The sequence below is a fragment of the Polypterus senegalus genome, chromosome 8, assembly GCF_016835505.1.
Source record: "Polypterus senegalus isolate Bchr_013 chromosome 8, ASM1683550v1, whole genome shotgun sequence".
NCBI classification, from domain to species: domain Eukaryota; kingdom Metazoa; phylum Chordata; class Cladistia; order Polypteriformes; family Polypteridae; genus Polypterus; species Polypterus senegalus.
In genome coordinates this window covers 154,801,687-154,825,113 of record NC_053161.1, presented here as the reverse complement: position 1 = coordinate 154,825,113, position 23,427 = coordinate 154,801,687, and the positions used below count along the sequence as shown (strand labels likewise).

The following is a 23,427-nucleotide window of genomic DNA, read 5'->3' as shown; positions in this document are numbered from 1 at the left end:
GGCATCTGTCATAAGTAGGGCTGCAACAATTAGTCGACGTAATCGACGATGTTGACTACAAAAAATCGTCGATGTGGATTTTTTGTTGTCGACGCATCATAAACAGAACCTTCAATAGAGGCTCCAGTCACAAAGAACCACATTAGTTTTTGTAACTGCAATGCACTACATGAACGTCTGGGGGTAGTATCGCTTGTTATTGTTTGTCAAGACTGCACACAGTCCTACCAACGAAGAAGAACTACTGACTTCATAGGAAGACTCACCAGAGATATGAATGTCAATGGTGAGGTAAGTAAACCTCTCGACAAGGTCGACACTCTCTCCACAGACAGACACACTGCTGATTGTTGTGCCTAAGAGGTCATTAAAGGCCTGGATCTTGGTTTTTATCAGGTCTCTCTAGAGTCCCGATCAGAGCCTCCATTGACTCCTCGAAGATCACAGCATCATCAGCAAAGTCAAGATCCGTGAATCTTTCTTCACCAACAGATGCCCCACAGCCGCTGGACCCCACGACCTTGCCCAACACCCAGTCTATACAAGCACTGAACAGAGTAGGAGCAAAAACAGACTCCTGACGAACCCCAGAATCAACTGGGAAAAACGCAGAGGTCCTGCCTCCACTCTGCACAGTACTCACAGTACCAGTGTACAGGCCAGCCATGATATCCAGCAACCTCGAGGGGATCCCGCAAACCCTCAGGATGTTCCACAGGGTAACTCGATCAACCGAGTTGAATGCTTTGAGAAAATCAACAAAGGCTGCAAAGAAACTCTGCTGATATTCACGTTTGCACTCCATGAGAACCCTCAGTGCCAGGATGTAGTCGATGGTAGACTTCTTAGGCGTAAAACCAGACTGTTCTGGTCGCCGGTAGGTGAGCAAGTGATCACAGATCCTATTGAGGACAAACCTAGCAAGGACCTTACCCGGCACCGAGAGCAGTGTTATCCCTCTGTAGTTGCTGCAATCCAGGTGATCACACTTCCATTTCCAGATAGAGACGACAAGTCCCGTTTTCCAATCAGTTGGGATGACGCCAGTCTCCCAAATGGAAGCAAAGATTGCTTGCAATGCCAGGACAGCCTTACCACCAGCCTGGACAAGTTCACCCAAGATACCACAGATCCCTGCAACCTTCCCTACCCGCAGCTGGTTCACCACTTGTGCAATCTCAGTTAGATTGGGTGGTTCACAGTTAATTGGAGAATCAGCCTCAGGAACTGTGGACTCAGAGATATCAACATCCTAGCCGGAGGATCAGCTTTGAACAACTGCTCAAAGTAGCCAGCCCAGCGGGTCACAACTGCAGTGTCATCCGTAAAGACCGTTCCATCAGCTGCCCTGACTGCGACTCTCTGAGAAACAGATTCGGATTAACGTTCATTCTACTTAAAAAAAAGAAAAAAAAAAAAGTTCAAACAAACGAATAGACGGACATATTTCTTGAGAAAGAGGTTTTCATTTTTGCTATTTTTGAATCCAGATCTCAGCTTTAGAAATGCCAATTCCTTGCAACCAAAACAAACAGAATGACAGGTTGCATTGGTGATAATGCAATTACAAAGGTGTCCCTAATAACCAATTAGCATTTCAAATGACTTCTTAAGAATAAGCTAATAGTGTTTATCGTTAGGACACTGAATGATCTGCAGTCATACGAGAATAAAAAAAATAAAAATCCCTGTGAGGGGATGCAGTGGAGTGTGTACAACCTGATGAGCCCAAATAAGGGTGAAACACATGTCGCGTACTCTTTGCATTATTTGACAGTAAACTATATAACATTCTATGATCTGCTTCCTTGAGAGGGCGTGGCGGGCATTTGCCGACTTGCAGACCAACCACATGCATTACCTGGCAGGTAACCACCCATACAATCAGATCGTATTTCAGACTACGAATGCTATGAATATATATTTTTGTAAGTGTTTCTTTACACACAGAACGGTACAGTGGTGCAGCGTTAGCTCCACCACCTTGCAGTAAGGCGACCACGATTAGCATCTCAGGTCCTCCCTGCATGGAGTTGGGATGTTCTCCCAACATGTGTGTGGGTTTCCTCCCACTGTCCAAAGATTAGGCGAGTTGGTGACAGCACATTGGGCCTAGTATAAGTTTGGTGTGTGCAGGTGTGCATTTGAGTATTATACATACTCGCATATAAGTTGGGTCTTAACACCCGAAAAATTCAATTATAAAATCTGACCCCGACTTATATGCCCGTTCAAAAATGTGACAAATTTATTTTTTTTTTTTTTTACATCTTCTTGCTTCCTCCAATCTCGCATCAGTTTCTCAGACACATTGAATTTTGCTGCAGCAACGCAGTTACCATATTCTTTCGTCACTTCAATTTAAATTAATTTAAAACCAGCTTCATATTTTCTTCTGACTGAATGCTCAATCGTAGATAAGGGATGCTCTTACAATAAACGTGTATGAGAGTGTGAGATACAAAAAACACAAATCAGTGCAAATGTTGCTTCAGAATAGTTTGGGTATTACTGTGTGGTCATATAGGCACAATACATAGAAAAAGGAAGCTGTGTGCTAGGTGGTTACTCTCGCAGGTGGGCATTAACGTATCATAATCTCTTGGACCAATAGCATGAGTTTTCCGTATTCAACTTAATACAATTGACATTATAAAATACCAGAAATTATACGATAAAAATCAAGCCCCGACTTATATGCGGAAGAACTTAAACACGAGTATATATGGTATGTTTGCCCTTCTGCTAAGACTAAGACTACAGTAAGGTGAAATGCGTCTTTCATTTTTTTATAAGTTCATTGTTCTCCTGACCTTCCCCTTTGAAGACTGAACAGAAAAATATTTATTGCTGATCAGTTTCATCTTGGCTAAAAGGGCAACTTACAACGGGGATCTTAAACTGTAAATGCACATACATTAGATTTTTGGGTAGCTGATTTTGTTGGTTTTAGGCATGTGAAAAAAATAAATGAATAAATAAAGGCATTCAAGCAGTGATTCATTTTTATTTTGGACAGAGTTAATATACCTTTGGCATTAGATAGAAAGCTGCAGAATACGACATTATTTGAAACATTGCAGTCCAAACCATTTTAAAGAGTAAATGAACAAGGACTTTCTGTTTGGGGTTCATTTCTAACAAAATAACTGCTCTTCCAAGTCAATGACAAGTCCACAATCTCCCTTGGAGCTCTTTAAACAACATCCTCAGTTTGCTTTAATACTTTTATGCTTTTATGTCCAATCACGCCATCATGCTGAGAAAGTTAACCATATTAAGGGGGGAAAAAAAAGATTCTTTAGCTTTTCAGTACAAAAATTCAAACATTAATACCAGGCTGCCATCACACATTCAATTGCCCTCCATTATTTTTACACCTACCTTCCAGAGAAGAACTTGGCCATGATGCTTTTTGAGGTCTCGTCATGTCCGGCTTGAAAGCGTCAGACTCAACATTATGATTAAGATTATGTAGAGAGTGCAGTCTTGACGAGAACTCCTCTCCAGTCACCTCTTCATCTGTGCAAACATGCCGAGTGATGGACTCTGATTTCATGACTTCTTCTTCTTCTTCCTTGATGCCATTTAGAGCTTTAGATTTCTCTGTGTCAGCACTATCAGTTGTTTCTTCAGAGTCTTCTTTGATACTTTTAGACCACCATCCACAATCATCCTCTTTAATGAGGGGACTCTCCTGCTGACAGTACACCGATTCCCATTCAAAATCCTCTTCTTTAATAGCCACACTTCTTTTCTCTGTGGTATTCATGACAATGAGGCCCCTATGTAGTGTGCAGTTCTCCCCTTCTTTGTCATCACTCACCTCTTGTAAGCCTGCATTTTCACTTTTATATTCAACTTTCAGAGGCTCCCGGACAGCTGGACTTCTCTCCTCCATAATGTACATCTGCTCCAGAAAATGTAATTCTCCCTTTTTCCCCCTCTGTAAACAGATTGGAATGCAATATGTTAAATTTGTCACCAAAAGCAGTGAACATGTTTGATTTAAATGTTTCAACCTTTCCTCATAGCTCATTGCTCCCCACTAGTCTTGACTGGCAAAATTCACTAAAGTGTTTTTCACTGCACACATGCTGTATTTTCTGGTGGCCTTTTTCACCAAATATTTTCCTGTAAATTCACCTTGCAGCTGTCTTAGACATTATGAACAACACTGCACATCCTACTCTAACACTGAGGACCTCCAGCCAACAAATTATTAAGCACAAGTGTGACAAGAAATGCTAAGGGGGCTCCAACAGCGTTACACCCACCTGCAAAATGCCTAACTAAAATTGTGACAGTTTTCTTCGTTTTAGTCATTCTGGTGAGTAGTCAGTCAGTCATTTTCCAACCTGCTATATCCTAACAAATGGTTACGGGAGTCTGCAGGAGCCAATCCCAGCCAGCACTGGGTGCAAGGCAGGAACAAATCCCGGGCAGGGCACACACACCAAGCACAGACGAGGGACAATTTAGGACCACCAATGCACCTAACCTGCATGTTTTTGGAATGTCGGAGGAAACCCAACATGCAAACTCCATGCAGAGATGACCCAAGAAGTGAACCCAGGTCTCCTTACTGCGAGGCAGCAGTGCTACAACTGCGCCACCGTGCTTCCCATTCTGGTGAGTATTTGAAAGCAATTTATTTAGTTTCTGTAAAAAGCCAGGCTTCCCCCCTGAGACAAATAAAGTGTGATCTATCTAACTATCTACTCCTGGTTACAAATGACACTTCACAATCACAGTGTATTTGAAGAAAACATTCAGCTAGTGCCTTTCTTTTTTTTAATTGAAAGCACCTTTTTATTTTTCTTTATTTGCATGAAATCAAGCATTAAATTGACAAGTTTCATATTCCTTTTTAAACCATAAAAAGAAAAGCATGTGAAAAGAATACGTCTGATGTCATAGAAGGAACCTTCTACTAACCTGTATTCAAGGTATTAGTTACCTACACTTGAGTTAATGTAGATCATTAATAATAACGGTTAATGTCACATTATCCGTCATTTGTAATAATCCCAAACTTAAAACGTGTTTCATTTTAAAAGTATTTTTACGAACTGGACTCCCAATAGGAGATAAACAGCCCGCGTTCACCTCATTCAATAAAGCTTCCAAAATCTAAAGATCTTCTAGGAACTGAACAAATCTTTCGTTACTATCATTTTTATAAAAACAGAATTGAAGTTTGCTGCCGGGAACGCCTCTTACCTTCGGACAAATCTTATTTATTTCCTTAAAACTACCTTTGACTCGGTAACTACCACATTACACTTCTTATTCGTTAAAATAGCCCCCACAATGTGTTCATTTTTAAGCATATTAACTTAAGAGCGTGTAACCTTTAGCAGCTGTTTAAACATCTGGTAATCGTTTTCATGGTTTGCTCTAAATGTGAGTCCGACTACAACATAAACAGGTCGTGGACAAGACCCAGCGTATTAAACTCGCCAGCCTAGAAATTAATGCAGTTTTTTTAACAAAATATTCACCCGTGACCATCCGAGAGTGTACAGAATTCACACTAACTTTCGGGAAAAAGTTTCGCTGGGCATGAGAGACGTAGATAAACGTGAAGATGCCGCCACAGCGCGGACAGTCCGACCCGTAGACCCACTCATTCAGGCTCGCGCAACCTCAGTATGGCAGGAGCCTTCACGGGAGCGCTGGACGGCTCTCGCGTAAAACAAAACTCTTAAAACAGCACACAAATTTACGACCCCCTTAACGTTCACTTGGGCATCAGCTCAGCGACTATCAGAAAGTCAAATCCACCCTGGCCAACGTATTGAGAAATAAACGAGTAAAAAAGAAGCCTAGCCAGAGGCCAAAGTAGAACCGTGTGACACAACCGAGACTCAAAGGTGTCTTCACGTACCGCTCAGTTACTTTCTGTCTGCGGTGAATTTCTGTGTTCCTGCGGTGTTACTTCTTTTCTCGCACTTTCACATATTTTATAAGTCAGCACTTTTTTTTTACCGAATATTCACCAGATGATGATGTCAATTGAGCGACGGAACGGGAAGTGGTATGAGAGGCTACAAAACGGAAACGCCCACTTCCGTTTAGCATTACGTTTAACAGAATAAAAGTCCCCGTATAGCGCAGCGACTCACTTCAATACTACCAGAACAGGAAAGTTAGCTGGACGGGCTCCTCAAAATCGTTTAATCGATTCGAACACAAAAAATTTAAACCAGCGAATTCATAAAATTCATATAGATCGAGTATCCATTTCAGTGACTCGTGGAATGAAACATATTGCATTTTTAAAAAAATAAGTTTTAAATTACGCGTCTTTAAACAAACCTTTTGATGTTAAGGCAGCACAGTGGCGCTGCTGCCTCGCAGTTAGGAGACCTGGGTTCGCATCCCGGGTCCTCCCTGTGTAGAGTTTGCATGTTCTCCCCGTGTCTGCGTGGGTTTCCTCCCACAGTCCAAAGACATGCCGGTTAGGTGGATTGGCGATTCTAAAATTGGCCTCAGTGTGTTTGTGTGTGTCCTGCGGTGGGTTGGCACCCTGCCCGGGATTGGTTCCTGCCTTGTGCCCTGTGTTGGCTGGGATTGGCTCCAGCAGACCCCCGTGACCCTTTGTTCGGATTGGAAAATGAATGAATATATGATGTTAAACAGGTTGACAAAAAGGGTTTTACTTTTTTAATCGCAGCCCTGTTGGAAATGTGTTTAACGTACTTGTAATTATTTAAAATGTAATCATTAGGTTGTTTTATTATATTCATTAATGTAATAAATGTATTGTAAATGCGACCTTCACGTCAGGTTCGAAAAGGAAGAAACACAGAAGGACGAAGTAGAGATCACAGAATAGTTTGTAGGATTGTAACAGCAAAAACGAACGTCTTTGAACTTGAACTATTTACAATTGCCTAATAAATCTCTCATTGGTCTGGCCCTGAGAGACACCGTTAACCAAACCAGAAAAAAACCCTCAAACTTCAAAAATGCAAAAATGCAACAATACCTTCTTTCCCGAACCCCCCTCTCACGAGAGCACACCCCCCACCTCCTCAGACCATAAAGTCTTCCTCCGTCAATCATACCCCCGCTGTCACTCCTCCGCGCTGTACTCCGCTCTCCTTCAATCGAACCCAGCAGTCACTCCCAAGGGCCTTCATCCTGGCCGTGATGTTACAGTATTTTAAGCTATCTTTCCAACTGACAAAGACTGTGTCTTGTATACATATAAATTGTAACATTGTTAAAATTAAATAACCAAATAGTAATGCAAAAGCAGAATTAATTCATGCCAAAATATGTATTTCATATAATTACTCTGTGTATTTTCTCTTGCACATTTTGAATTAAAAACAGTGCAGATGAAAACTAAGATTTTCAAAATGATTTAAATCTAAATAGTTCAATGACATCTAGCCAAACCTCCATCCATCCATTTCCAACTCGCCATATCCTAACTACAAGGTCACAGGTGTCTGTTGGAGCCAATCCCAGCCGACACAGGGCACAAGGCAGGAAACAAACCCCGGGCAGGGTGCCAGCCCACCACAGGGCACACACCCCACACACACCAAGCACACACTAGGGACAATTTAGAGCCACCAATGCACCTAACCTGCATGTCTTTGAACTGTGGAAGGAAGCGCCACCTACTGCGCCACCGTGCCGCCCTCTAGTCAAACCTTTAATTGCCTAATAGACAAACACATGCACATTTTATTCCTTTATTTGAATAGCACGATGTGGTAAGAATGTGCGTAGTTACTATATTAAATAATTAGGTCAAATTTTAAATAGTTATTAATGTAGTATTGGTGTGTGGGTGTGTGTGTGTGTGCCCTGTGGTGGGCTGGCGCCCTGCCCAGGATTTGTTCCTGCCTTGTTCCACCCTGTGCTGGCTGGGATTGGCTCCAGCAGACCCCCGTGACCCTGTAGTTAGGATATAGCAGTTTGGAAAATGACTGACTGACTGACTAATGTAGTATTTGTATTTTTTCTCTGTTTATAGAATAAGAACTTCTGTTAGTTGTGTAAGTGTAAGGTCACTGTGCCAGCAACGCTAACCCAAACATACCCAATCTTAACAAAGGCATACAGGCTAAGATAGGCACACCTCTCATTTGAATGTCCTAAAAAGCTAAGAATTGTATCAGCATGAAAATGGGGGTGGGCTGTAATTAACAGAGCCTCCTCTAATAGATATTGTGGCCAAACATATAAGATGGGGTTCACTGTGCCAGTAACAGTAACCCAAATGCGCCCAGCCTTACCATAGGCATGAGGATCTGCCCAGGCACTCTTTGCATATGAATAACTCAGAGGCTAAGGATTGTGCCAACATTAAAGCAGGGTGAGCTTTAATCCACAGACCCTTCTTCTAATAGAAACAGGGCTCAGACATTTAAAATTGTCTTCACTGCATCAGCAACACCAAACAGAACATGTCTGTTTTTCACATCAACAAAAGAGCCTGAACAGGGCGTTTTCTACTTAGAAAATGTCAGACACTGTGGACTTGTTAGTACTCAATAGGACTGTCTAACCCTCTGATAAAAAGACAACATGACTTTTTAAGGCTTACAAATGGCAAACTAGCCTGGTGTCCCCAGCTTCAGTGGGAGGCCTTCATTACCACAGAACTGGATTTAAAGTTGGTCTTCAGACTTTAGAACAGGGATGGCAAGTGGCTAGTAGTACTGGACAAACAAGAAAAAGAGTGGACAGAGAAACAAAAGGAAAGAAATGATGTGTGGGATGGATTTGTGGTTCTGGGAATGTGGACAAGCTACACCACAAATAAATAGGGACAGAGGACACATTTTAGAAAAGCCCACGAAGGCATCAGGAATGTATTATTTTGTCTCTGTGAAGGTTTAGCTGATTGCATTATGCAGGGCTATATCCATCCATCCATTATCCATATATATAGCTATATCCTAACTACAGGGCCACGGGGGTCTGCTGGAGCCAAACCCAGCCAACACAGGGCACAAGGCAGGAAACAAACCCCGGACGGTGCGCCAGCCCACCACAGGGCACACACACACACCAAGCACACAGTAGGGACAATTTAGAATCGCCTACTGTGTGTGTGTATGTGTGTATGTGTGTATGTATTTATGTTCCAGCATCACTTCCGAACGGCTAGAGCGATTGCCATAAAACTTGGTACACATGTTTCCCATTGGTCGACTAAAAATACTGTAGGGTGAAATCAACCCTAACCTGTGCCTTTTTGGGTAGGGTTGCTTGATCGAGTGATCTTGTAGGCATGTTATCATCCAGTTTACACTCGGAACGACCACCAGAGGGCGAACTGGAGGTGACTGCCAGCATTCTTCACAGCGCCCTCCTGTTGCTTTTGAAATGAAGTAGAGTTGGCCTGTACATACAAGACCGCAAGACAAACACATTAGCGAGTCTTCATTGTTTGTTCATTTATTTTTATTTTTAAAGTTGTGTTTTTTTACATTATATTTTTCTCAAACAATAAAAAAAACTTTATTTTCCTCCAGGGCAATGCCGGGTATTTCATCTATGTTAGCTAGTTTAGTAATATAAGAAGGATATTTCATTTTAATACTTGGGCAAACCTGACGTCACCCTGAGTATGGGGAAGGATCATGAGTGTGTAGCGGTGCTACTTAAATTTCCTACAATTCCCAGCAGCCCTGGTTGTATTACACCATTGGGCAGTTTCAGAGAGGCGCGGGGGTTGCTGGGAAGGCAGCCCATTAATGCGCTCTCTTTAAAAAGTAGCTAAAAAGATGCTGAGGAGAATGCGATCGTCTGTGTTTATTTTTTTGTATGCTCCACATTTTGTTGAATTACAAGTACAACCACCGCGGAATACAACTTCTATCTTGGATGTACTTGCTTGTCCGCGTGATTTTATCTTGGCTGGATACGTTTTCATCTGGGGTGCACTCCGAATCACACCAACTATTCACGGTAGGAGAAAACCTTACATTTCATTCAGAGGGGCTTTTCACTCTTTACACCATTGTCATCTATGCCTGCTCTGTTTGGACTTTATTCTGTTAATTATTTACTTTGTAGTGCTTGGCGTTTCATTCATTTTATTTGTGCAGTTTATGCAGATGATTATCACCGTTGAGTTAACGATTTTTTTTTTTTTTTTTGCCTTCTTTATTTGCTTAATATATGCTTTATTATCGATTCATTGAGCCCCTTTATCAGTGTGTGAGTGTCGCGTCAAGTCTGGGTGTGTTCCTGGGGTCCCTGCACTAATATAGAAAATTCACCATCTTCAGACGGTGTGAATCTTGACATCCTCACGACTGTTACAAGTGTCCCCTGTCATTTGCCCTGCTTAATATGTACACAGATGTTTAGGAATATTACAACTCTTGAGTCTCCATCAGATCATCACAGGATTCTGAGCACTTTGTGGAAAAAAAAGGAGCTGACAAGCTGTCTTGCATGTCCTCAGTGAGACTGTTGAATATAGAACCTTCTTGATTTACTGGTCTGTCACCAGTGGTTAATACAAGTATGGCAGACGGCTTTATGTCCTCGTTCATTTCTATACTGACTCAAATGGGGAGGCAGTTAAGTTGAAAGAAGTGAGATGTAGTGAAAATACAGGCAGAGTTCGAAACAGAAACTCAAACTGCATGTTCAACAAGCCAAAAATAACACCTGTAAATCGAAAAATGTAAGCCCGAGAGCACGAAAAAGAAAGAATAACACTGAGATAGATATACACTGTAAAGAATAACACTGAGATAGATATACATTGTCGTCAGTGCCGACCTTTACTTCAATCGCATTAACAATGTCAGTAGTTGTGACCACCTGGCACCCTGCATTCGGGGGCTGCGTTTTAGCAACGGGCTTATCAAAATGGAGTTGCCTGTAACAAATTCAAAAATGGCACATGTAAGAGGCAATCTCTGAAAGCTGATGTTAAAATTTACATAAAGATTTGCTTCAGTAGACTGGAATATTAACTTCATACAGTGGTGTGAAAAACTATTTGCCCCCTTCCTGATTTCTTATTCTTTTGCATGTTTGTCACACAAAATGTTTCTGATCATCAAACACATTTAACCATTAGTCAAATATAACACAAGTAAACACAAAATGCAGTTTTTAAATGATGGTTTTTATTATTTAGTGAGAAAAAAAAATCCAAACCTACATGGCCCTGTGTGAAAAAGTAATTGCCCCCTTGTTAAAAAATAACCTAACTGTGGTGCATCACACCTGAGTTCAATTTCCGTAGCCACCCCCAGGCCTGATTACTGCCACACCTGTTTCAATCAAGAAATCACTTAAATAGGAGCTGCCTGACACAGAAGTAGACCAAAAGCACCTCAAAAGCTAGACATCATGCCAAGATCCAAAGAAATTCAGGAACAAATGAGAACAGAAGTAATTGAGATCTATCAGTCTGGTAAAGGTTATAAAGCCATTTGTAAAGCTTTGGGACTCCAGTGAACCACAGTGAGAGCCATTATCCACAAATGGCAAAAACATGGAACAGTGGTGAAGCTTCCCAGGAGTGCCCAGTGGGAGATGGAACCATGAATTCTACTGTCTACCAAAAAATCCTGAAGGAGAATGTCTGGCCATCTGTTCGTCAACTCAAAATGAAGCGATCTTGGGTGCTGCAACAGGACAATGACCCAAAACACACCAGCAAATCCACATCTGAATGGCTAAAGAAAAACAAAATGAAGACTTTGGAGTGGCCTAGTCAAAGTCCTGACCTGAATCCAATTGAGATGCTATGGCATGACCTTAAAAAGGCGCTTCATGCTAGAAAACCCTCAAATAAAGCTCAATTACAACAATTCTGCAAAGATGAGTGGGCCAAAATTCCTCCAGAGCGCTGTAAAAGACTCATTGCAAGTTATCGCAAACGCTTGATTGCAGTTATTGCTGCTAAGGGTGGCCCAACCAGTTATTAGGTTCAGGGGGCAATTACTTTTTCACACAGGGCCATGTAGGTTTGGGGTTTTTTTCTCCCTAAATAATAAAAACCATCATTTAAAAACTGCATTTTGTGTTTACTTGTGTTATATTTGACTAATGGTTAAATGTGTTTGATGATCAGAAACATTTTGTGTGACAAACATGCAAAAGAATAAGAAATCAGGAAGGGGGCAAATAGTTTTTCACACCACCATATAGCTACTCCAATAATGGTGTCATCTTTAACCCCTGCAAGCTAACTGGTCCTGGAGTTTTCTCGGTTATTTCTGTAATAACACAATGGTAATTAGTTAGGCGGGAGCAGACACACTGGTTCTTCAATGGCATTTTATGGCTCTTTACTGGGTTGTGTGGTTCCTCATGGAACAATTTTTTGACCATTTCATTCTGGGCAGGGTTCTCTGCGTATTAAGTTGGTTCTTTGTGCTTTGAAACACTTCCTAACATGTTGAAGAAACCTGAAAATCTTTCATGTATGGTGGCCTACCTAATAGGGCACTAACAGAGTAACAAAACCTGCACTTAGCCTGTGTGATTGTCCTTTTAAGATCAGGACCCACTGGTATTTCACAAATCTGTTACCATCGATTCACAGCTAATTACAGATCTAAATAATCAAAGGATCCTTCTTGAACTTTCATGTGGAGGGGTCTTCTAGGAACCAAAAATGAAGAAGCAGGCCGGCAGAGGGCACCAACCCTGTGGTCTGTGTGTGGATCCCAGTGACTGGGACCCTGTGCTGTACATATGGTGCCGTTCTTTAGATGAGCTGTAAAATGGAGATTGTGACCCTCTGTAGTCATAAAGGATCTCTGGGCAACCTTCAAGAAGAAAAGGGGGTCTCAAACTGTTCTGGCTAATTTGGTCATCATGGCCTGACCATTCAGGCCCCCTAATCATCCTGTCTTTTATTTTTTTATCTCTTACCCCTTCACCACCTAATAGCTTGTGTGTCTTATGCAAACTGGTGCAAAAATGGCTGCCATTTTATCATCCCCATGGCTCCCCACTCTCTTTTCAAAGTGCTATACAACAGTAATTGAATATTTTACACCTCTGCTCTGCTTCGGAAAAATATGTATTTACATTTATTTCACATCTTTCTAACTTCTCAAAGCGCTTTACAAACAGGGTTGAAGTAGCTCAGGGTGTTGTTTGCGAGTGGGAGATGTGCTGTGAATGACGTACTGGTCAGTTGTGGTGAAGAGACAGAGAGAGAGAGCAGAGCTGAAAGGCAAAGCTCTCGAGTTACCGGTGGTTTTACATTCCAGCCATAACCTACGGGGTAGCGAGTGAAAGACGATGATCACGGATACACGTGGCAGAAATGAACTTCCTTACCAGGGGGTCTGGGCTCGGCCTTAAGAGCTATAGGGAGTGCAGATGTTCAAGAGGAGCTCAAAGCAGAGCCACTGCTTCTCTGCATTGTATAGAGCCGGCTGATGTGGTTTGGATGGTCCTGCAGTCCTCCCCATTCAGGCACATCCATCTTGGGAGCGTGAGGACACTTCAGTATCCCCCTGGAGGAGTTGCAGGAGGTGGTAGGGAAAAGGGAAGTCCAGGCATCTTTGCTTAGACTGCTGCTGCTGTGACCCAGATAAACAGCAGAAAATGGATGGAAAGAAGGATCATCGTTTTTGTTATTATGGCAGTCCTCATACACAATTTTTGATGACATCAACTATTTCTCAATCATTAAAGTCTGATGAAGAATTTTAAATAATTGGGTAACTTTTTTTTTTACCTTTTTTTTTTAATTATTCCATTTTTCTTCTACACATGCTTATTTATGGCTGCAGTCTCTGATTGCCACCAGGACTGGTGACAATTCCAACTGTCCACGGTGAGATAGTGGCAGTGACTGGAAATGCCTTTAATCGAGGTAATGCTAAGTGGGGAAGGTGACATGCTGATGAGGTTTAGGATAAATAATCTTTATCTCTTTGCTTTGTTAAAATCCCCAGAAACAACAAATAAATATTTCTACTGCTGGTATTGCACTACTGTCACTAGTCTGTTGGACAAACGCAAGTAAGAATTTCACTGTACAGGATTTTAACATACTGCCAAACCGTCATTTTAAGGCCCAAAATGGTCCTGCGTATGGAATTGCTCATTAGTAGAAGCAGCATTCTGTTTGGGTTAGAACAATTCTTTTCATACTTGCACCTTATTATTCTCTACGCCTGTGGTATTCCAGGCCCTTAGCCCTTTGTCTGTTAAAATCAAATTACAGCAACTGTAAAAAATAAATAAAAAAAAAAAAAAAGCAAATACCATTTAATAACAAAATCAAGGTAACAGAAGAAATAAACACCGGTAAAAGCTATATGGAGATGCTGTCCCCTGACAGATGAGGGGAAGTGAAGTTTTGTTGATTTTTTCTTTACTCCAACGATAACACACCCGAGGAATACCAACATGGCGAGTCGTAAAGTATTGGTAGGATGTTATACATGTGTTTTCATTTTGAGGCAGGGTGTGTTTTGCTTTATTTCCATTTTTGTTTTGTCCACCTCAACTACAAAGTGGTATTCAGTGCTGTTTAATGATATTTTCTGTCGTTTCTCTCTTCCATGAAGTTCTTGGTTTCAGTGAGGTCTGATACCAATGGCACTGCTTTTGCATGCAAGTTTTTTTTTTTTTTATTTTTTATATAAATCTATTTTGTGCTATTTTCTATTTATACAGTACTTGGGGCAATCTCTCATGATGTCTGGACAATAAAAAAAAGCTCTTTCTAGCTCCACTATGATTTTCACTTACAGGGCTTCCATCCCTTGTCATCTTAAATTCCATTTAATGTCAGTATATTCTTGTTGGAGAAAAGGTTTCATTTTGAGCCCACTACAATTTCTAGGTGGTGGTCATATTTCTTCTTCAAAAACATTTGTCATCTTCATGAAGATTTTAATTTGCTCCAGTGTGAATTCTTCTGTGGTTCTGAAAACTGGTAGTGGTGGTGAATTGTTTGCCACACTGAGAACAGCAATACGGCTTCTCTCCAGTGTGAATTCTTTTATGCTTCTGAAGATGGCTACTGATAGTGAATTGTTTCCCACAATCAGAACAGCAGTATGGCTTTTCTCCACTGTGAATTCTTGCATGGGAATGAAGATTGCTTATTTGTGAGAACTGTTTGCCACAGTCTGCACAGCAATATGGCTTCTCTCCAGTATGAATTCTTGTGTGGATCTGAAGGTGGCTGCTAGTTGTGAACTGTTTCCCACATTCATAGCAGCAATATGGCTTCTCTCCACTGTGAATCCTGGTGTGAGCCTGAAAATTGCTATTATTAGAGAACTGCTTCCCACATTCTGAACAGCAATATGGCTTTTCTCCAGTATGAGTTCTTGTGTGGGACAGTAGTTTACCTTTATCAGAGAAGTGTTTCCCACAATCAGAACAGCAATATGGCTTCTCGCCAGTGTGAATTCTTCTTGTGTGGGCCCAAAGATAGCTTCTTTGTGAGAATTGTTTTCCACAATCAGAACAGCAATATGGCTTTTCTTCACTGTGAGTTCTTGTGTGGATCAAAAGACTGCTGCTGGTTGCAAACAGCTTACCACAGTCAGAACAGCAATATGGCTTCTCTCCAGTGTGAATTCTTTTGTGTTCCTGAAGACTGGTACTGCGGAAGTATCGTTTGCCACATTCAGAACAGCAATACGGCCGCTCTCCAGTGTGAATTCTTTTGTGTCTCTGAAGGCTGGTACTGCTAGGGTATTGTTTTCCACAGTCAGAGCAGCAATAAGGATTTTCTCCAGTATGAATTCTTATGTGATCCTGAAGCCTACTCTTTTCTGAGAATCGTTTGCCACACACAGAGCAGCAATATGGCTTCTCTCCAGTGTGAATTCTTTTGTGGGTCTGAAGCTTGCTATTGCTAGAGAATTGTTTTCCACATTCAGAACAGCAGTAAGGTTTCTGTCCTGTATGAGTCCACTTATGTTTGGATTTAGATTTTTGTTTAGAAGTGTTTTTCTGTTCATGACAGACATACAAAGCTCCTGAATTTGTATCATGCGTCCATTGCGGAGTGTTGACAGCATCTTCCCTTGTTAATTTCACAACTGATAGAGAATTATAAGGCAATAAGGCCGGTACCAAAATCTCGGATCCAGCTGTCAAGTTTTCATTTTGCCGTGGCTTACAGTGAAGAGACATCTGTGGAAATGAAGATGAGAAGAAGGGGTCTCTTTCTTGTAAATCTGCAACACACAAGTGGAAAATTCTATGTTAATAAAGTTTTACAACAATACAAGAGGCAATCAATATTTGAATCTGACATGGGGCCATCATCATCATAGTCCAACCCGCTATAGCCTAATACAGGGTCACGGGGGTCTGCTGGAGCCAATCCCAGCCAGCACAGGGCACAAGACAGGAACAAACTGCATGTTTCTATTGAAATAAAGGCAACTGACAATGACAAGGTATAGGACAAAGTGAGCATTGCCCATTCTGGGAGGCTTTTAAACCCTGAGGCTGTGGGTTAAAATCCCAGTACTACCAATTGTGTGACCCAGGAGAAAGTCGATTCACTTGCCTGTGCTACCATTGGGGGGTTGAATGAAATAAATTGCTAGCAGTTAAATTTATGTAATCATTGCATTTATAAGTAAATTGTATTATTCAGTTTCCAAAAACAAGTGCGCTTCAGTTACCTTGATAGAAGTCTAATGGCTGGAGACCCCCTCCTACAACAGAAAAGGTAAGGTAAAGAAAGTAGAAGCCTTACCAAATTATCTAACCATTGGCACTGCTAAAGGCAAGACTGATAATTAACCGAGTTAACTGTCTCCTCATTTCCTACAAAGGCCAACCCTGGTTAAAAAATAAAAAAGGGTTTTGACCGATGTCCTAAGTGTCAACAAGTTACAAAGTGCACTCATGGCATGAAAGCTGAGCGAGTTTGGGGACTTACTGCTTTCAAATATTTCTAGTTTTTGTTTATTTACTTTAAATAGACAAACAACATACCATTAAATACTCTGTTCAGGTAAACCTGAATGAGTAATTCTTCAGGCGATGTTGCCCTGCATTTGTGTCTATTGTAAGTCACATGGTTTCAAAAATTTCACTAATGCTTTGTAACACACGTGCGCATGGGAGGCAGCTAAAGGGCTCAAATAAAGGTAATTCCACGTCAGACCAGAGGGTGGTGGAGTGCATTAACCCTTTCTCTCTTTCCTTTGCAGACCAGTTACGGGAAATTCCACCTGACTCCGATGACACCGCTTCCTCTTCCTTTCCATAAAACCACCATTTTTACTTCCTTCAAATCAGTTCTGTTCTGGACTTGAACGTGTACTATTGTGCAAACATGTTTCAAATTTGCAAGGGGCATCCCCAAATCTTTTTCTGGCTCTTCTCTTTTCATTTGATAGGTTTTTAAAGCATTAAAATAAAAAAAAATCAATAAATAAAAAAGCACAAGATGCTATTTGAGATATCTCAATGAAAATAAGCTTCTGACATTTTTTCCTTCAAGAACAAATGTGCTAAATTTCAATGATATCTGTTGGCTGTAAGGCATGAACATTCATGACAGGCTCTCCTCAAATGGCACAGCTTTTATTACATTACTAGCCGTCCCCTGCAGGCTCCACCCTCATATTAGTGAAACGGGACAGTGAGGAGGGCCCCACGTGGCTCCCCACCCCTGACGTCATTCTTCCCCCTCCCCTCAGCCTTTGTCTCGGATTAGCTTGAATATATTGCTCTTGCAAGCGATCTACGATACTTAGCTCGATGAGAGAAGTCGCAAAATCAACCGGAATGTTCAACCACATTATAGTAAAAAAAAAACCTGATCTAAATCTGTTTAAGTAGTTCTCTCGTGAAAATCAGACAGACATACAGACAGAAATGATTTATATATATATATACACACACACACACAGTGGTGTGAAAAACTATTTGCCCCCTTCCTGATTTCTTATTCTTTTGCATGTTTGTCACACAAAATGTTTCTGATCATCAAACACATTTAACCATTAGTCAAATATAACACAAGTAAACACAAAATGCAGTTTTTAAATGATGGTTTTATTATTTAGGGAGAAAAAATCCAAACCTACATGGCCCTGTGTGAAAAGTAATTGCCCCTTGTTAAAAATAACCTAACTGTGGTGTATCACACCTGAGTTCAATTTCCGTAGCCCACCCCCAGGCCTGATTACTGCCACACCTGTTTCAATCAAGAAATCACTTCAATAGGAGCTGCCTGACACAGAGAAGTAGACCAAAAGCACCTCAAAAGCTAGACATCATGCCAAGATCCAAAGAAATTCAGGAACAAATGAGAACAGAAGTAATTGAGATCTGTCAGTCTGGTAAAGGTTATAAAGCCATTTCTAAAGCTTTGGGACTCCAGCGAACCACAGTGAGAGCCATTATCCACAAATGGCAAAAACATGGAACAGTGGTGAACCTTCCCAGGAGTGGCCGGCCGACCAAAATTACCCCAAGAGCGCAGAGACGACTCATCCGAGAGGTCACAAAGACCCCAGGACAACGTCTAAAGAACTGCAGGCCTCACTTGCCTCAATTAAGGTCAGTGTTCACGACTCCACCATAAGAAAGAGACTGGGCAAAAACGGCCTGCATGGCAGATTTCCAAGACGCAAACCACTGTTAAGCAAAAGAACATTAGGGCTCGTCTCAATTTTGCTAAGAAACATCTCAATGATTGCCAAGACTTTTGGGAAAATACCTTGTGGACTGATGAGACAAAAGTTGAACTTTTGGAAGGCAAATGTCCCGTTACATCTGGCGAAAAGGAACACAGCATTTCAGAAAAGAACATCATACCAACAGTAAAATATGGTGGTGGTAGTGTGATGGTCTGGGGTTGTTTTGCTGCTTCAGGACCTGGAAGGCTTGCTGTGATAGATGGAACCATGAATTCTACTGTCTACCAAAAATCCTGAAGGAGAATGTCCGCCATCTGTTCGTCAACTCAAGCTGAAGCGATCTTGGGTGCTGCAACAGGACAATGACCCAAAACACACCAGCAAATCCACCTCTGAATGGCTGAAGAAAAACAAAATGAAGACTTTGGAGTGGCCTAGTCAAAGTCCTGACCTGAATCCAATTGAGATGCTATGGCATGACCTTAAAAGGCGGTTCATGCTAGAAAACCCTCAAATAAAGCTGAATTACAACAATTCTGCAAAGATGAGTGGGCCAAAATTCCTCCAGAGCTGTAAAAGACTCATTGCAAGTTATCGCAAACGCTTGATTGCAGTTATTGCTGCTAAGGGTGGCCCAACCAGTTATTAGGTTCAGGGGCAATTACTTTTCACACAGGGCCATGTAGGTTTGGATTTTTTCTCCCTAAATAATAAAACCATCATTTAAAAACTGCATTTTGTGTTTACTTGTGTTATATTTGACTAATGGTTAAATGTTTTTGATGATCAGAAACATTTTGTGTGACAAACATGCAAAAGAATAAGAAATCAGGAAGGGAGCAAATAGTTTTTCACACCACTGTGTATATGTGTGTGTGTGTGTGTATGTATGTATGTATATATATATATATATATATATATATATATATATATATATATATATATATATATTTATATATACTGTATATTGGTTGAATAGTTTACTGTCAAACAATGCAAAGAGTACGCAACACGTGTTTCACCCTAATTCTGGGCTCATCAGGCATACACTCGCTGCACCCCCTCTCAGGAATCGGACATCAGTGTCAGAGGCAAAGTCTCTGATGTTGCGCCACTCCGTGTGGTCTGTTTGACAGTATGTAGATCGGGGTAATTACATTCATGGCATCCATAGTCTAATCACAATCCGATTGTATGGGTGGTTACCTACCAGGTAACGCTTGTGGTTGGTCTGCAAGTCGGCAAACATCTGCCGTGGTGCCCTCTTTCACTTACGAGAAGCAGATCATAGAATGGTTGAATAGTTTACTGTCAAATGATGCAAAGAATACGAGAAGGGGTGTGTGTACGCCTGATGAGCCCAGAATTAGGGCGAAACACGTGTTGCATACTCTTTGCATTATTTGACAGTAAACTATTCAACCATTCTATGATCTGCTTCTCGTAATTGAAAGAGGGCACCACGGCGGATGTTTGCCGACTTGCAGACCAACCACAAGCGTTACCCGGTAGGTAACCACCCATACAATCGGATTGTGATTCAAACAATGAATGCCATGGGGAAAAAAAAATATATATATATATATATATATATATATGAGAGAGAGGGGATTTCATTTCTGGTGTATTTTGTGTTTTAACATCTTGTGCAAGTGTTCTTGCAAATCAGAATGTCCCCAAAACATCCTGCTGAGAAAACGCAACCAAAGTTAAAAAGTATGATGTATTTTGGCTCAGCAGGTGTGTGACCCTCAGTCCCCTCTTGAGCAGTAGCCACACGCTTCTCTCTGAGGTACTCTCTTCTTGCCTGCCTCCATTCCTCCTTGCACAGCTCATCTACCGATCTTGCGTTCTCTCTCTTGTTCATGTCCCTTTAACTTTTGTTTTTTCGTTTTTCCTCCTTTGTCTGACGTAGGCTCCCATTTTAAACTGACCGTGGGTGAAGGTGCTGCATCCATCTACTCTGAGGTGTGAATGAAGCACTTGACCAGTCAGCTCACATTTTCACATGAATGGGTGATCAGACAAACAGCCCCCCAGTCAACTTCAGAGTGGCACATTCACATTCCCATGTGTACCTGCGCCTCCCTGGAGACTGCATGCTCAGGGTCAATAATTAATTAATTTATTTATTTAAACACACACATCATCACAGACGTCTCCCATCACAGTAGGTCGCATGGAGCACTTTTATATATAGAAAATAGTCTGGATTTAAGATAGCTAATTACAACATTAACCTCCTTAGTGTCTCTCCGGCTCAAAATTCTATGTTAATACATGTATTCCTGAGTTCAACTCCTGTTAACCTTTTGGATGAGGTAGGAAGCAATAAGTTGAGTAACATTTAGGACAGTATTCTGCTGCCATCTGGTGGATGACATAACAATACTGCAGAAAACTAAAAATCAAGAATTATTCAACACATTCTGCCACGCCCTTGTAACTTATCAATATTCATGAGGGGGGCAGAGTCTTCAATTTAAAAAAAACAGAATGGCATATAAGCAAAAAGCTGTAAAGCCAATTTAAGAACAAACCCAAACTGATAGTTGAATCAATGAAATGTGAAGGGATCAACAGACATCGACACAGAGATTGAAACCGATGTATAGTCCACCATGCAACCATTATACCTGGCAAATTTGCCAGAAGGTTCACCATGGAGCAAAAAAGCTATGCAATCAAGGGGACATGATAGATGTTTTAACCCCATTAGCAATGCTCACAGTGCAGCAACGGTCAATGTTTGTGGCAAGGGAAATGTGCTAGCCTTGCGCCGTGGTAGACTACAATAGAGCAATGGACACATCAATAGTGCATATTGGCACCAACATTCTACCCTCTTACGCTCAAGCAACAGAAAAAAAAAATAAGTTCACAAAGAAACACACATTGACTTTCCTTCGATGTTAATTAATGTTGATTTATTTTGTTTTATAATTGTGTCTTTCATTTTTCTATTCTTTAATATGTAAAGCACTTTGAGCTACTGTTTGTATGAAAATGTGCTATAGAAATAAATGTTGTTGTTGAGTGCAACATTGGACTGTGTGTTGGTGACTCAAAACATATCCCACGAATGACTTGTACCAAATCTGCATCAGTACAGCAGCAGGCACTGGACAAACCTTCTGCATTTAGGTTGACATTTTGGGATTTACACATTTCTGTTACACGTAACTTTTTTTCTTGTTGAAAAGAAAAATCAACACTTCTGGCTAGTTTTTCTGGGGTTAAAGGAGATTAACAAATAATTAAAATCATATTCAGCAGGAAGTTAAGGAAAAAAGGATACACTTGGATAAACTAGTGTGCCGAGAGCATGTTTTGGAAGGAGCGGAAAACTATTTTGAGAACATATGCGAGAAAATGAAGAATGGTATTGAGAAGAAATTTAGGAACATAGTGTTCAGCCAAGTCGACCCTTTTCAGCCTCCTTCCTAAACTCCCCTTGTGGCTCTTCCTCCAACCTCTTGCACTTGCTTACACACCACCTACCACCTCTGTCGTTACTTCATCTCATTTTAACCTCCCATCATTTTTTGTTTATTGCTCTCCCTCATTTTCTTTTTTTTCTGGACTGGTTTCTTTCTTCTCCCTTCTTTGTCCCCTGCAGACTCTTTTTACCCTACCCTTAATTGGATGTGGGTGTGAAAGGCCATCCCCTCCGAGGTGTGAATTTTGGCACTTAACCCGACTATGCACAACCAGTCAGGCTCCCCAACCAACCCCAGAGTGAACATACAAACATACACGTCCACCGCGTCGAATTCACAGCCTGCATGTTCTCAAACACAATTATTTATTTAAAATCTGACCAACACCAAGGACCACTTGTCACAAATGTTATTGCTTTTCTCCTTTAACCCCTCTATTATTTATTTCTTTTCCTGCTTTTAGCTTTTCATTCTTCTAATTATTTCATTTTGGAATTCCTAATGCTTTAGTCTGTGGTGGGTTGGCACCCTGCCCAGGATTGGTTCCTGCCTTGTGCCCTGTGTTGGCTGGGATTGGCTCCAGCAGACCCCCGTGACCCTGTATTCGGATTCAGTGGGTTGGAAAATGGATGGATGGATGATGCTTTAGTATTATTAACATCTACTGTGCTATTAATACCGTATATATGCGCGTATAAGTCGGGTCTTGAAACCCGAGAAATCAATCATAAAATCAGACCCCGAATTAAACGCCTGTTCAAAAAACGTAATATTTTTTTTTACAATCTTCTTGACTCCCCCTTTCTCACATCAGTTTCTCAGACACATCAAATTTTGTTGCAGCAGCGCAATTACCAATTTTTTTTCGCCACTTCAACAACTTTTTAATTCAAAACCAGCTTCATATTTTCTTCTGATCGAACGCTCCATAGTAGATAAGGGGTGCTCTTACGGTAAAGGTGTATGAGGGTGTGAGATGCAATAAAACACAAAACAGTGCAAACGTCGCTTTGGAATAGTTCAGGTATTACCTTGTGGTCACGTAGGCACAATTGAAGAGAGAGATTAGGAGCACAAGCTGATACATCGCATTTGCCAAACCCACATAGAAAAAAAGGCCGTGTGCTCCGTGGTTACTCTCACAGGAGGGCGTTAGCATATCGTAATCTCTTGGACCAATAGCGTTTTCCGCAATCAACTTATACGAGTGACATTATAAAATTCTGGAAATTTTATGATAAAATCAAGCCTCAACTTATCCATGAGTATATACGGTACATCATTATTACTATGATTGAGATTATTAGCAGTATTCATATTTTTTTTTTTTGTCTAACCACACTATTAGTATTCATTAATTAAAAACGTGTGTACTGTTACGTAGAGCAATTATTTAACTG

At 41.0% G+C, this 23,427-nt stretch overlaps 1 protein-coding gene across 1 annotated transcript in view; it reads right to left on the bottom strand.

Annotated features, from left to right (window-relative positions):
* The window catches only part of LOC120534632 (zinc finger protein 850-like), a 69,279-nt gene that overhangs the window by 10,800 nt on the left and 35,052 nt on the right, over positions 1–23,427 (bottom strand). The window contains 1 exon segment of the mRNA XM_039762224.1: positions 14,945–16,160. Within this exon segment, the coding sequence (XP_039618158.1) occupies positions 14,945–16,160 (1,216 nt within the window).